Source organism: Papilio machaon, chromosome W (assembly GCF_912999745.1).
Source record: "Papilio machaon chromosome W, ilPapMach1.1, whole genome shotgun sequence".
Classification (NCBI taxonomy): domain Eukaryota; kingdom Metazoa; phylum Arthropoda; class Insecta; order Lepidoptera; family Papilionidae; genus Papilio; species Papilio machaon.
The window spans coordinates 8,176,335-8,192,332 of record NC_060015.1 but is presented as its reverse complement, the minus strand read 5'-3'; the positions used below and the strand labels follow the sequence as shown (position 1 = coordinate 8,192,332).

Sequence of the window (15,998 nt, the reverse complement as noted above, 5' to 3'; positions counted from 1 at the left end):
CTGCCTTTGCTAATTCTCTGGCGAGAAAATGTACTCTTCTAATTTTTGTTAATCTCTTTTAATCTTTATAACATGTAAACTGGAATGACTTCTCCGACGAAAGGAAGTTGCTTCTAGTTTAGTTCGTCAGTTCTGTTTTTTCTGTGCTTTTGACAGACGCTAGCACATCCATTTCAGTCCAAGTATTGGTAAATTCGACAACGACTGTAGACATTGTGGAGTCGGCTCATTCTTCTCAATTTGAACATCCAAAGTATTAGTTAGGCGCTCAAAAGTTTGTAGGAGATTGGATTTGGATTCTGCTTGTTTACCAGGGACGTTTCTTATTTCAACGGCTGTTTTTAGAGGAAAACGTTCCAAAGTATCTAATCGCTCTTCAAGTAGCGATGTCCGTTTTTCCAGATCGCCTCCTCAGCTAACGTAGATAACTTACCTTCAATGTTTTTTAATTGGTCCGTTAGGAAGTATAGACTTTTATCAAGCTCTTGGTTAGGTTGATCGACTTGCGATTTTAAATCTTTCATAAGAGCTTCTACTTGAGTCTCTAATAATTATTACGTAGGTTGAATACTTTTATGAGGAAAATAGATACTTTTATACCGTTTTATAATATTGTATTATAGTTATATTGTTAAATTAAATTAAGATTTTATTATATTGGCTTCAAAATTATAATAAGTAACTTAAGTTAGTAAGTAATTAATTGGCAGAGTTCCTGATGTTTTAGTGTGCCAGGAGGCTACACATTTCGTAGGATGGCCGAATGTAATAATTTTATAAAAGGTAGTTTTAGTTTTCTTAGATGGCAGCACTGCTCGACCCCGCCACTCTTTTGTGACAACTTCCGGCGAATGGATTGAGAGTGGTGGGGTTGAAATAGCGTTTGATTATTGAGTCAGGAGCTCGGCCAGTCGTTGGATATCCGTCGATGTGATAAGTCGTCTAGTGGAAAGACAGTCGTCTAGTAAAATTGACCGTTAGAAATGTTGAAAATGGAATAAAAGTATTCACTGTGCAATGAATTGGAGTTTTTCTTGACAGTTATTAATGCCTTTTAATTTTACTTTTTCGGAAGAGAGATTTGGAAATTGTTGTAAACTAGATTTTTTTTATTATACTGATACTAGCTCCTGTGTCAATTAAGAAGCATAGCTGCTCTGTGGCATGTTTAGTTTTAATAAAAACATGAGGTAACGATATCTTTTTGTTGTTAGAATTTATTTCGCAAATAATTTCAGAGTTAAGATTTGGTAAATTAGAAATAGTAGATATAGTAGAACTCAATTGCTTTGATTGATATGTATTTGATTTAGTAGAACTCAATTGCTTTGATTGAGATGTATTTGATTTAGTAGAAATAGTAGATTTAGTAGAACTCAATTGCTTTGATTGAGATGTATTTGATTTAGTAGAACTCAACTGCTTTGGTTGAGATGTATTTGATTTAGTAGAACTCAACTGCTTTGGTTGAGATGTATTTGATTTAGTAAAAATAGTAGATTTAGTAGAACTCAACTGCTGTGGTTGAGGTGTATTTGATTTAGTAAAAATAGTAGATTTAGTAGAACTCAACTGCTGTGGTTGAGGTGTGTTTGATTTAGTAAAATTAGTAAAATTAGTAAAATTAGTAGAATGTATCGTGTCTTTGCATATATACGATTTCTTAAGACACGAGTCGGAAATCGCGTTTAGTTTAAATTTTCATTAAAATCGCACAAGTGTACTTTTGCCTTAACGTTTGAGTCACGCGATGTACCTTGTTCCGGTTTTGTAAGCGATGCATCTTCGCGACGCTGTTCATTGAATTTGCGCTTGCGACATTCCGCGATCGTGTGACCCAAGTTTTTGCAATAATTGCATGACTTAATGTTAGAGTTTATATTGGAACATGAGTCACGCTTCTTATAATACTTGGCGTTATAATTTGAATTCACATGAAAGAAGCTTTGCGGTTGCTGTTTATTTATATTATTTTTTTTATTTTTTGAAACATTCCGAAGAATTATGACCTGTTTTGTTACATATGTGACAATGTTTTTGATGTTTAATTAAGTGTGTTTTTGATAAATTGTATAACTTTTCTTCCTCTATAGCATGTTGTATTGCCTCGTTGAGGTCAGTCGGATTCCTACATCTAACAATGGTTGATATTGATGAGTTTAATCCCAGAAGGAAGGTATTGAGTGCGAGATCTTCCATGGCCGCTATTCGACCCGCAAGTTCGCCCTCAACTTTGCAACTATAATGTATATCTGACTGTAGTCGGGTTAAGATTGATTCTAGCCTCAGAGAAAATTTAGTAACGTCTTCTGTGCTAAGTTGTTTGCAGTTTTGTAAGTCTAATAATAAATGCGTAGAATGTTTTTTTTCTCCAAATGTATTTCTAAGGAATAATTTTATTTCTGACCATGTATTAAATGATTTTAGACTACATGCTATTTTAGCTTTTCCGTCTAATTGTGAAATAATGAATTTACATAAAATACTTTGTTGTTCTGCTGTTGCTAAAGACATTGCGTTGTCGCAGTCAGTTAAAAATGCGGGGAGCAGATCTCTGTCCCCATTATAAGGTTTAATGGATTTAGTAAGAACTGAGAGAGTAACTTTTTCCGTCATGATTGCTTTGGAACTTTCTGATCTAGTAGGTGCCATTAGCTTTTATGCAATTTGCGGATAGAATAGAAAAATATATGTTTATACACACAAAATTCACAAGAAATGGTAAATCATAAAAATAAACACATCAAAAATGGTAAAATAGCAAACAATAAAAATAGTAAATAATTAAAATCAAAATTGGTAAAATATTGAAAATAGTAGAATGTAGAAATATTATAACATTTGAAATAGTATAATATCAGAAATGGTACAACATTGAAAATAGTATAAAATTTGTAAAACTTGTAAAACTTTGGAACTTCTGGAAAACTTCACTGAACACAATAAATAATTTAGAATCACTCACTGTATGATGATTAGAAGGTGTGGCTTCATGAGGAGTGATCAGTTGGTGAGTCGAGTTGCTAACTCGCCTGCAGCGAGCTCACGTTGTATAGTGGAGGCTGACCGTCGTGCAGCGGATCGGAGTTTCGTGGAGCGGGCTCACGCTTTAAGCGGAGGCTGACCGTCGTCCTAGTAGTGTGTTGGTAGAGATCAAGACGCAGGCTTGAACTAGTCAAGGCTTACTGTCGATCTTGCAGTGCCGGAGCCGGGATTCAGATGTCAGAGCCTTAAATGTTAAGACTTACCGACATCCCACACTTCTGACACCAATTGTTTTGCGGGCGGCGCTGGGGTTCTTTTTAAAAAAGAAAACCCAAAACTTTTCCACACACTTTTTAATTGAAAACTTAGATGGTCTCCGAATCCGGGTTGTCACCTCGAGCTCTAGCAATCGACTAAATTATTTGAATAAATTACTTATAAAGAAAGCTATATCTGCTGATGGCAGATATTGCACAATAATTACAACAATGGAAAACTTCGTCTTCAATATATTGCTGATTAATCAATACTTCCATATTGTGAAGGGTTATAACAGTCCGATGACATCGTTCAGAAATTAAAAGCCAGCGTTAATGTCGTGGACCGAGGCATTGGAGTATCAGCAATAAGAAGATCAAAAAACCAACGCGTAATCGTCAGCTGCGAATCCGAAGTGGAACAGAGAAGCTTTAGTGAAGCTCTCAGGCAAGCTGATGAAACCTTGTCGGCTAAACAACTGCCCAACAAGCCACCGTTATTGAAGTTAATCGGGCTTGCAAAAGATCTTAATGATGCGCAAGTGGTCGAAGCATTACTCAAACAGAATAGATCTCTAATCGATAACATACCAGTCGAACAACGATATATAAAGATTTTAAAGCGCACTAAAGGAAGGAACGATATACTCACCAACGTAATCATGGAAGTCGACCCTAAAATGTGGAGGACCTTGTTGGATCAGAGGGTGAGAGTTGGGTTCCAGGTGTTTGTAGCACGCGACCAATCGCCGATCATACAATGCTACAAATGTTTAGGCTACGGGCATATGGCCAGAGTTTGCACAGGTTTACTTACCTGCGGGTATTGTTCAGACCACCATGACACGCGGGACTGCCCCAGAAGGGATGGACCGCCACAATGCAATAATTGCTTTAGGGATGGAAATACGTCAGCGCCACATCATCCGGCATATAGTGCGGAATGCCCCTTATGGCAGAAATGGGATAGGATTGCTAGATCTAGAGTAAATTATTGTTAACGAATAGGGCATGGACAATACCTACTCAAGAATTAAAATTGTTCAGGCAAATTTGGGACGCGGATACGCAGCCACTAAAGACACAATTTGTACAGCAATTCAGAGAAAATACTCAATCCTACTGCTCCAGGAACCTTATGTTAGGAACAAAGGTCAAATGTCAGGCATTGCGGGTGTTTTCCAGAATACCAATGGTCAGGGCGTTGTGAAATCTGCCGTAGTCATACTAGACAAAACTATATCAGTTACGCTCAATCCCGACCTAATAACCAACAATATCGTAGCACTGAAAATCCATATAGGCAATATTGACATCGGAGTCATATGTGTCTATTTAGAAGGTGACAGATTAATCGAAGAGGATATCGATGTTATATCCCAAAGCTTAATTGGGCTTGGCACCAAGAACATACTGTTAGCTGGAGACTTTAATGCTAAACGCCTATGGTGGGGAAGTATCAACGAAGACCATAGGGGCAGAACCATGTCTGATTTTCTAGCTGAAAAGGGGTTAACAGTGCTTAACTGTGGTTCTGAGCCAACGTTTCATACGGTAAGAGGCGGACGAATCTTCGCTAGCTGCATCGATGTCACAGCTGTATCTGAAAATTTGCTGTATGCAGCCAACGAATGGATGGTTGACCCTGATTTTTCACACCTTTCGGATCATAGGCCAATTACCTTTGCGCTGTCATTTACCAAACAATTTTCTGTCAGACCCAAACCTACCACGCGTATTTATAATACCAGCAAAGCCGACTGGGGCAGATTTAACAACACACTAGAGAACTTACTGAAGCAAGAAAACATAGACAGTGATCATATTGAGGAGACATCTACCGAGCAGGCTTTGGATGACATCTGTGAAAAGACAACGAGTTGCATCAAGACATCGTGTGAAACAGCGATACCAAGAATCAAGGAAGACCGCATGGCAAAGCCTGTTTATTGGTGGACGCCGAAATTGGGACGACTCAAGCAGGAAACTAAAAGATTACGTAAAAAAATTAGTAAAGCTAGTGATCAAAGAAGGCCTTTCATAATAGATGAATACCTAAAAGCTAAAGAGATCTATAAGAAAGAAGTGCAGACGGCTATAACGGAGAGCTGGAGAAAATTTTGTGCTAGGCAGGATGGGGAGACAGTATGGCAAGGAATTTATCGCGTGTTGAAAGTTTGTAAATCCAGAAAAGAAGATGTGTACATCCTAAATCGGCCCCGGGTAGGGGACTGACTGCGGATATACAGCAACTCGCACGGGAGGTGCACCGGCAATAATCAACGGTGCACCCCCAATGCAGAGCACGGGGAAATAAAACCACCTAATGCTGGTAACGGAAGAGATTTATTTGATGTGTATTTCGCCTTATATATGGTCTTAGATGCCTGACCAAGCATGAGCATTTACACGATCTTCATAGGTGTGTGTGTGTGTTACGTGCGCCCCAATCTTTTAGACTTCCTGCTACATATCACGTATGCTCTACATATTTTTATCGTTGCTGTGGAATCTTCCGTTACTATGGGCAGGCTCTGCTCGAGCCATGGTCGTTGATACGAACATTCTGGGGAGTGTCCGGATTGCGAGGATGCGGGCTTCTTACAAGTAGACGTTGGCACATGACAGCTCTGCTGGGTGGGTCGGGGCCCTGGTAGATTCGGTATTTGATACGAACATTCTGGGAAGTCTCCGGATTGCGAGGATGCGGCTTCTCACAAGTAGACGTTGACACATGACAGCTCTGCTGGGTGGGTCGGGGCCCTGGTAGATTCGGTATTTGATACGAACATTCTGGGAAGTCTCCGGATTACGAGGATGCGGCTTCTCACAAGTAGACGTTGGCACAGGACAGCTCTGCTGGGTGGGCGCGGCGCGGGTAGATTCAATATTTGGTAGGAGCATTCTGGATAGCCAGCAGGCGGGCGACGATGCAGACAGCTTGCAGGTAGGCTGAGGCTCAGGACAGCTCTGGCGGGAGGGCGCGGCGCGGGTAGATTCAATATTTGGTAGGAGCATTCTGGATAGCCAGCAGGCGGGCGACGATGCAGACAGCTTGCAGGTAGGCTGAGGCTCAGGACAGCTCTGGCGGGAGGGCGCGGCGCGGTTAGATTCAATATTTGGTAGGAGCATTCTGGATAGCCAGCAGGCGGGCGACGATGCAGACAGCTTGCAGGTAGGCTGAGGCTCAGGACAGCTCTGGCGGGAGGGCGCGGCGCGGGTAGATTCAATATTTGGTAGGAGCATTCTGGATAGCCAGCAGGCGGGCGACGATGCAGACAGCTTGCAGGTAGGCTGAGGCTCAGGACAGCTCTGGCGGCGTGCGGGGTGCGGGGATATAGCCTCAAGACGTGCGACGATAGAGACAACTTGCAGGTAGACGTCGGCTCACGACAGTCCTGGTGGGCGGAGCGGGGCGCGGGCAATTATATAGAAACTGTCTTACGACAGTCCTGCCGGCGGAGCGAAGCGCGAGGAGAAGGCGCGCGACGCAAGGCGAAAGGCGATGCTGCATATGATTCGTATATTCTCCGAAGTAGGCGTGTCGCTGCATTAATTTCTTTTTTCACGGGACTTCTTGTCGTGTGTTGACTTCGTGTTTGTAAAGCTTCCTTCTTCTATATGATGCTATCCTTTCTTTACTCATAACCCATATTACATATTGTTAATTGTGAAAATCCGTGTGCCCGCTATATACAAGTATCTACATACTGTTTTGTGTTCCAACTAATAAAATCGATCTGACATTCATCAAGTATGATTGTTATTTTATTCTTGGTTTACTTTTTACTGGCGATACATTCTTTAACACATGTATTTTATTGCTCTCTACCGTTTAATTTCATACATCAATTCTGACATGTTTCAAGGCTTTGTTTTAGCTTTACTACTCCCAATTTCAAGTTTTCCAGTCTCGTTGATACTATTGTTTTATATCATAATGCCCGCAATGCTAACAACATCAGTTGTTTTGTTCAAAAAGTGATCTTGACTTGTTTTGGTTGTCTCATAATGTACTCATTTCTCAACTGACTAAAGATGTCGTGTGATTTCCAAATCCGCCTCTCTTCTTTCGTTACTTCGTACAATTAACACATTCCTTATTGCTTTCCCAACTACATCTTCTCATCTTCAACTATGTATTTGTATAACACACTGTGTTTCTGCTGTGGTCACCTTGTTTGAAAACCTTACTTTTTTTTTTTTAATTACTTCCCATGTTGAATTAATTTATATCCTCTAACTTGACACTTAATCTGATCTATATACTCCTCGTTTCCCTTTTACGTATTACTTTTCTTGTACATAAATCTGTTGTATAATTTCTTCAATGTATAGTGTTTGTACATGTTACCTTTTGAAAACGGCCACATGTGGTCTTCTTACCAGTTTCATTTTTTTTTTTCAAAATAATTCCTTTGTCATGGATTCACCACAAATATGTCTCTTATTTATTTAAGTAGTATAAGTATAGCTGTTTTTTTTTATATATATAAATTTTCATGACTTAATTACAAATTTTATTAATGCTACTGTTTTTCTTCTTCTTCATTTTCAATAACCTTCCGTTTAGTTTTTTTTTTGTAAGTATTTCAATCTCAGCTTAGTTTGTCCAGGTGCCATTTTAAGGTTTCGTTTTATTGATCATATCAATCATACTCTTCAGTCGTACCGCAGGAGTACGCTGATCTGGTAATATAAAACACAGCATTACAGGGTTCGTCATTTCATCCTGGAAGACGGTGATATTTCAAAAACTTAGTTCGTTATTCCTTGTGATTATTCGTGATTCATTGATTTATGGCCACATATTCAATAACATTATTCATATAGTGACACTGTCTTTTCCATAAAGTTAATCCTCTAATTGTTAGTGAAATATATGTTGTCCTATTATTTCTTTTCTTAATGTAGATCGCCATTGTAGAACTTGTGTCCTCTTCTTCTTTCTAATCTTTAACTGTGAGTATTTCAACATTCAAGCCCCATGGCTGTCTTTACATACTCCCGATGGGTAACATACATCAGTTCTCCTAGCGGCTGACCCGTCATTTTAATGTTAACTATACGCTTGGACCTTAATTTACGCTGTTATTCAATATTGTTTTACTTCTTATCTTAACTTGAAGTATTCAATACTTTCTACTATTGACTTTGTTTCTGCTTGTGTGATAGATTGTAAAAACTTTACTACTCTTCAGATACAAATATCTTCTCTTTTCTTCTATCCATGGTTCCACGCTGACCTTAAGCTTTTCTTATTTTTGATGATTGCATAGTCTCGTAACAAGAATTTTTGGTTCATTGTTAAGATTACTCCACGATAATAGTTAATTTTCTTAACGTGTCTTGTAATTTAAGACTTTCCCGTTATATTTTAATTCATGACATTTCTATTGTATGACTATTTGTTTGTATTCATCATAGCATATTTCACAGTTGTGATGATGATGATGATGATGTAATCCCGGCCGATATCGGCCACGGCGACTGTCTTCAGCTCCGGTTTTGACGTTGGTATGCTCGCATGTGGCTTATGTAGCCAATTTTGTTTGCGAAAATCCTAGCACATTGCGGACATGAGAGCACAGTTATACGCTCCGAACAGCACGTCACACCATAGTTTGTTTTCTTGTCGCTTTGACAACTTCCTCAGACGGCGTCATGCCGCGTAATTTTGATTCTTTATTTTCTTTATACCCTATCTATTTATGGGTATGTTTAGGTTTAGATATTTATTAGGTCCTTACATATGAAATTGGCGTTTTTCGTACTGGCCACTTTAATCACGAATTTCTCCTCTTTGGTAAGGAATTCCAAATTCAAATTTGTACAGCTATAGACTCATGTATTTGTGGTTCGATGACCGTCATTCATTTGTTTTTTTTCTTCTGTTTTTTTCTGTTTGCGTCACTCATTTTACAAAATGGAAAACTTAAAATATCGCATTATTTACGAGTACGAGTTCCGCCGTGGCACTAGTGCTGCGGAAACGACTCGAAGGGTGAATGATGTGTATGGCGGTCATGTTGCAAAAGAAAACACAGTTCGTTTTTGGTTCCAACGTTTTCGTTCTGGAAATTTCGATCTGCAGAACAAGCCCCGTGGACGGCCTGAGACTCAAGTTGATAATGAAGAGTTGAAGGCTATTGTGGAAGCGGATCCATCGCAAACCACGTCCGAGTTAGCTGCAGGCTGCGATGTTAGTGATAAAACTGTTTTAATTCACTTGAAGCAAATTGGGAAGATTAAAAAGCTTGAAAGGTGGGTACCTCACGAATTGACTGAAGCAAACCGGCAAACGCGCGTCGACTGTTGCGTTACATTACTAAACCGGCACAATTATGAAGGTATTTTAAACCGAATCATTACCTGTGATGAAAAATGGGTTCTTTACGATAATCGGAAGCGCTCAGCGCAATGGTTGGATCCTGGCCAGCCAGCCAAATCCTGCCCCAAGCGAAAATTAACCCCAAAAAAGTTACTTGTAAGCGTTTGGTGGACTAGTGCCGGTATTGTTCATTACAGTTTTCTCAAATCTGGCCAGACTATTACGGCTGATGACTATTGTCAGCAATTGCAAACCATGATGGAAAAGCTAGCGGCTAAAGAACCTAGGCTGGTCAATCGCTCCAAGCCACTGCTGCTTCACGACAACGCTAGACCACACACTGCGCAACAGACGGCTACTAAATTAGAAGAGCTTCAATTGGAAAGTCTAAGACATCCTCCGTACTCCCCGGACCTTGCTCCAACAGATTACCATTTTTTCGAAATTTGGATAACTTCTTGCAAGGGAAAAAATTCAACTCCGATGGGGCAGTCCAAATCGCCTTCAAAGATTTTATTGATTCCCGTCCGACTGGTTTTTTTAGTAAAGGGATCAATGAACTACCTATGAGATGGCAAAAGTGCATAGAAAATAATGGTTCATACTTTGATTAATTAAATATATTACATTAAAAAATATTCCACTTTTTGTTCCTCCCATACAAAACGCCAATTTCATATGTAAGGACCTAATACTTCAAAACTTTGCTGGCTTCTTTCTTCTTTCTCACATGGACTATTCTATGTAATGAGCTTATACGTAAATGTTGAATAGTTTCTTATTTAGCCATCTCTCAAACGTTTGGTCATTGCAGTGCAAGACCTAGCAATCCCTTTTTTTTTATTTGGTTTAGTATTTCTGTATCCGACTATGGCATTCGCAATTTAAAGTTCCCACATTGTTACATTTTGACTTTATATTTAGCTATATTTTCCGCCCGATTGAGTTACAAAACTTCTACCCATTTTCTTATATCGCGCTGGTTTCCAGACTTCCATTCTTCATCTCTAGCTTCTCGGTATCGCGTTCCCACGTTCAGGATAACGCAACTGATTCTGCATAATTGTTTTTTATTGACTCGATTTATCTCTTGCTCTTCTTAGATTGCGAATTTCACTATAACATTATGTTGTTATGCTTGGTCGCACCTTTTGTACCTTTTTTACACTATGTACATTTACCTATGCAACCTTTAAATTTTGTAATATTTCTCGCCGTTAACATATCTGACCCTTTGCTGCAATCTCGCCATAAGTTCTTCCTTGTAACGTCGTTATTTCCTGTACTTTGTTGACCCTGCCTTATTCTCTAGGCAGCGACCGTTCCTTGTTTGTACGACTATTTTCTTATTAACCTGTAGGACATTATAGTGTTTCTTAATATCCATTTAATGTCATATTTGTATTTCTACCTTTCTTGAATCTTTTTTACAATTATAACACGCATCCCATAGTCTATATTGTTTTTCTTTTCTTTTTATTTTTAAGTTTTCACATTGTCTTTGGTTTTGATTGGTGCGATCATCGAAGAACTGTGGAGGCCGCTATAAATTGCAGGGTGAGGAAGATCTCTTCCCTGGCCTAAATTTACTGCTATTCTTTGTAATTTTCTTTGAGGGACCCGCTTCTTGGCGTTAGAATCTTGCGTTTATTTCAATTCCTGGTTCCTGCATCCTTGACTGACATATATTTATACATATATTTTTTGAATATCTTCTTGAATGTCCTCCCTTTTTATTTATTAACTTTTTATCCAACGTCTAGCTTTTTTATCTTTAACTGATTTGAACTCTAGGCTCTTGTTATATTTTTCCTCTGTAAGTCCGTAGCAATGCTGTTGCTACTTTTGTTCTTTTACGAGTCCGAAGTACGCTGCTTTTATTTTTCACATTTTTTTTACGAGTTCGTACCACTGCTATATTCACTTTTACTCCTCTGCTAGTTCTTTGCTCTTCCACAATGTTGATTTTATGATTTGATCCTTTTGCGCAGTATTGAAGCTGTATAATCTTCAATCTTATGAAGTCAGCAGTATCGCCGCTGTATAATCTTTAATCTTATGAAGTCTGTAGTATCGCCGCTGTATTGTCTTCAATCTTCTGAAGTCTGCAGTATCGCCGCTGTATTATCTTCAATCTTCTGAAGTCTGCAGTATCGCCGCTGTATTATCTTCAATCTTCTGAAGTCTGCAGTATCGTCGCTGTATTATCTTCAATCTTCTGAAGTCTGCAGTATCGCCGCTGTATTATCTTCAATCTTCTGAAGTCAGCAGTATCGCCGCTGTATTATCTTCAATCTTCTGAAGTCTGCAGTATCGCCGCTGTATTATCTTCAATCTTCTGAAGCCTGCAGTATCGCCGCTGTATTATCTTCAATCTTCTGAAGTCTGCAGTATCGCCGCTGTATTATCTTCAATATTCTGAAGTCTGCAGTATCGCCGCTGTATTATCTTCAATCTTCTGAAGCCTGCAGTATCGCCGCTGTATTATCTTCAATCTTCTGAAGTCAGCAGTATCGCCGCTGTATAATCTTTAATATTCTGAAGTCTGCAGTATCGCCGCTGTATAATCTTTAATATTATGAAGTCCATAGTATCGCCGCTGTATAATCTTTAATATTATGTCTGTGAGAGCCTTTATAATTTCTATGGTTCAATCTTCAAATGATCTTACGCGAGTATCTAGAATCGCCGTAAGTTTAATAGTTATCAACGCTATTAGTGTGATCGCCGTTATTCAATGTTTGCTCCTGGCTTTGTCTAATAGCAATTTGTATTATATGTTTATTTGCGTGCGGGCACTCAGCTCCGCCGCTGTGAATTCACAGATCATCATTATGATTTTATTTGTGCGTACAAGCGCTAAGCTTTGTCGCTATGAGTACTAAGCTCATTATAATAATTTATTTATAACTTTCTTGGTGCGTGCAAGCGCTAAGCTTTGCCGCTATGAGCACTAAGCTCGTTAACATTTTTATATATATTTTTCTTTGTGCATGCAAGCGCTAATTTTTGCCCCTATGGGCTATGAGCATTAAGCTCATAATAACAATTACTTCATAAATTTGTGCGTGCAAGCGCTAAGCTTTGCCGCTATGAGCACTAAGCTCGTAGTATCAATTTATTTAAAACTTTCAGATTTCCCGCTATTTGCCCTCAGCCACTAGACCTCTTATTTTTGCAATGTTTGTTTAATGTTCGAGCCGTAAATTCGCCGCTTTGAGCTCCAGGCCGTTTTTTTAATTAATATTTTTCTTTGTGCATGCAAGCGCTAATTTTTTGCCTCTATGGGCTATGAGCACTAAGCTCGTAATAACAATTTCTTCATAAATTTGAGCGTGCAAGCGCTAAGCTTTGCCGCAATGAGCACTAAGCTCGTTGTATCAATTTATTTAAAACTTTCAGATTTCCCGCTATTTGCCCTCAGCCATTAGACCTCTTATTTTTGCAATGTTTGTTTAATGTTCGAGCCGTAACTTCGGCGCTTTGAGCTCCAGGCCGTTTTTTTTTATTTATATTTTTCTTTGTGCATGCAAGCGCTAATTTTTTGCCTCTATGGGCTATGAGCACTAAGCTCGTAATAACAATTTCTTCATAAATTTGAGCGTGCAAGCTCTAAGCTTTGCCGCAATGAGCACTAAGCTCGTAGTATCAATTTATTTAAAACTTTCAGATTTCCCGCTATTTGCCCTCAGCCATTAGACCTCTTATTTTTTGCAATGTTTGTTTAATGTTCGAGCCGTAACTTCGCCGCTTTGAGCTCCAGGCCGTTTTTTTTTTATTTATATTTTTCTTTGTGCATGCAAGCGCTAATTTTTTGCCTCTATGGGCTATGAGCACTAAGCTCGTAATATTATTTCTTCATAAATTTGAGCGTGCAAGCGCTAAGCTTTGCCGCAATGAGCACTAAGCTCGTAGTATCAATTTATTTAAAACTTTCAGATTTCCCGCTATTTGCCCTCAGCCATTGCCTTTTTTTTTTTTTTTTACGCCAATTTGGCTTTGTCCGCGTCCGGACCATTTTTACTTATCAGTTGTATTTTTAAGACCACAACGCCTGCGTAGCTACGCCTGCCTACTTCGTCTTATTAGGTTTCCGTCTGTATTATTGCGCCTCGATCTGTTATCTGCGCCTTTTTTTTTTCATATTTACGTAATTATACACAAAAGATTATTTAACGTACCGGAATGACTATTATCGAGCGCGACACCTATATCTTAACGACATTTTTTTACTATTATAACCACATATTGTATATTGTTAGTCGACCGTACTGTTTAATATGACCATGTCATGTAACGCATTTTTACGCGATGTTTTGACTGTATCGAATTTAAATCTACTATTTATACGAAAATGCGCTTTATAACTAATTAGTATGTAATATGTGCTCTGTTAACTTATTACGTTGCCTAAACTATGTTTGTATTGCTCTGTAAGCAATCGTAGTACGTTGACGTTTATCGTTGACTCCTACTTGGAGTGCACACTTGTTAAAAAGGCTGCCGGTCTTCATTAAAACGATTGTTTATTTACTTTTTATCGTTTGCATTGTTATATCAGTCAGTCAGTCAGTCAGTCACTTTTTTCAGTAAGGATTACAATAAAATTTTATTTTATAGCGTCCTCAACGCATGCATAATTTTATAAACGTGTTTATACCCTTACGTGCTAAGAGCGTACTTACCAAAAGTACTTAGTAGCTAAGTGATTTTAAGTTACAAATCGCCCACTTATCTCTATATTGAGAAAATATACTTACATTAGTGATGCAACGGATGTCTGTTTCCGTTTCCGCAAGTGCGGAAGTTCCGCGTGCTTTTCAACATCCGTTTCTGCTTCTGTTTCCGCAACTTTTATAACGGAGATAAAACGGAACTTTACAACGGCTGAGAGATCCAAATGCGCGGCGCGAGACGGGCAGGCCATGCGCGGCCTTTCGGCACTTGTCGCATTTGTTTGTTTACGTACTATTTTGTGAATTTAAGCGCGTAATATTTTCTGCTGCTGTTTGAAACAATCAGTTTCTTTTGCTGGAGTAAACTGTCTAGTTGTTGTCCATATAAAATTTGACAACTGGCAAAATGTGACTATTTCATACTTACGAGTTATTAAATGTACTTTTGAATAAGTGATAACCATGTAATATATCATCATCATTATATAATTAGAAATATATTTGTCGTTTGTCAACACGAGTGGTTTGGCGAACTTTAATTTGTAAATAGTGTAATTTTGTTTCCTGAAAATAAATAAAAAAAAAACGCGTATTTTAACTTATTGCAGCGCACTAAAAATACATACAGAAGGCTGAAGAACACCGATATCCAATGCCTTAATAAATTAAAAACGAATACAAACTGTTTTTACCGAAAAAAATATTTTTGTAAATATGTTTTTTATTATTATTTACACTTCTGTTTCCGCATCCGTTTCCGTTTCTGCTAAAATTTATTTTTGACATCTGTTTCCGTTTCTGGTTCCGGTAAGACACTTCCGTTGCATCACTAACTTACATGTGCTCAGGCAGTCTTCTACTTGAGGATGGATGTCTATAATTGAGGATAGGTGAATTCTTATACAGGCTAGTAACGTCATACACATTATAAGTGTGATTTTCCTAAAATACCTTGAGAAAAAAGGAAAAAAAATTACGTTTAGTTGTACATCTGCTACAATTTATAACCGTAAATCTATTCACACGAAACAGCATCAATTACTAACGATACAAACCCTACAACAATATTGAATTAGACTCATCATTATTACAAATGATTTTAACACTACAACATGTCCTTATGTCTCTGGTGGGCTCTCTTCTCTCGCTTTCTCTCTGCCTACGTCGTTACTGATGGGCTTACATATATTCAATAAACCAAAACGCCTGCAGAGCGATCCTCAATGAGAATACCGACTGCCAAAAATCTTACATCTCATACTTACAATGCATATTTTAACCCCTGGAAACAATTACTTAGCAACCAACGTTTGTTCACATTCCTGCAGTTATACAAATATTTATTAATAATATTATGAATATAACACATACAGTGACATGCATCTTACGAAGCACGTTTTAATACAGGTTAACCGAGCTAAGGAGCTAAGACAATGTTGATGCCGTAATGATTTTAAGTAAACAAAACCACTCTGTATTATTATTACTATTTTCATACTACACTTCAACTGTTGAACATTTTTAACACAATAAGCCCTTTTTCATGGTCTCCTTTGCATTATCATTTCCTCTGTTTTTTTTTTTTTATTATTACCAAATATATACCAAACGAGGAGCCCTCTTTAATGAACTACATACGAGTATATCGTTAAATAACTAATACTCGTAGATACAATAGGCCTATGTCACAAGACAAGCCAACTCAAGATAATTTGGAAATTATATTTGTAAAGGTAGACTGATATGTAC

General features: G+C 38.3%; 1 protein-coding gene across 1 annotated transcript; it reads right to left on the bottom strand.

The window, feature by feature from the left end:
• Window positions 1-5,843: 5,843 nt before the first annotated feature.
• On the bottom strand, window positions 5,844-6,488 carry LOC123723066. Its single transcript, XM_045685609.1, has one exon. The coding sequence runs from the start codon at window positions 6,486-6,488 to the stop codon at window positions 5,844-5,846; it is 645 nt and encodes a 214-aa protein (XP_045541565.1).
• Window positions 6,489-15,998: the final 9,510 nt, after the last annotated feature.

What these genes read in the sequence shown, in the direction of transcription:
- LOC123723066 (XM_045685609.1), bottom strand. Translation starts at nt 6,488, where the DNA reads ATGCTCCTACCAAATATTGAATCTACCCGCGCCGCGCCCTCCCGCCAG.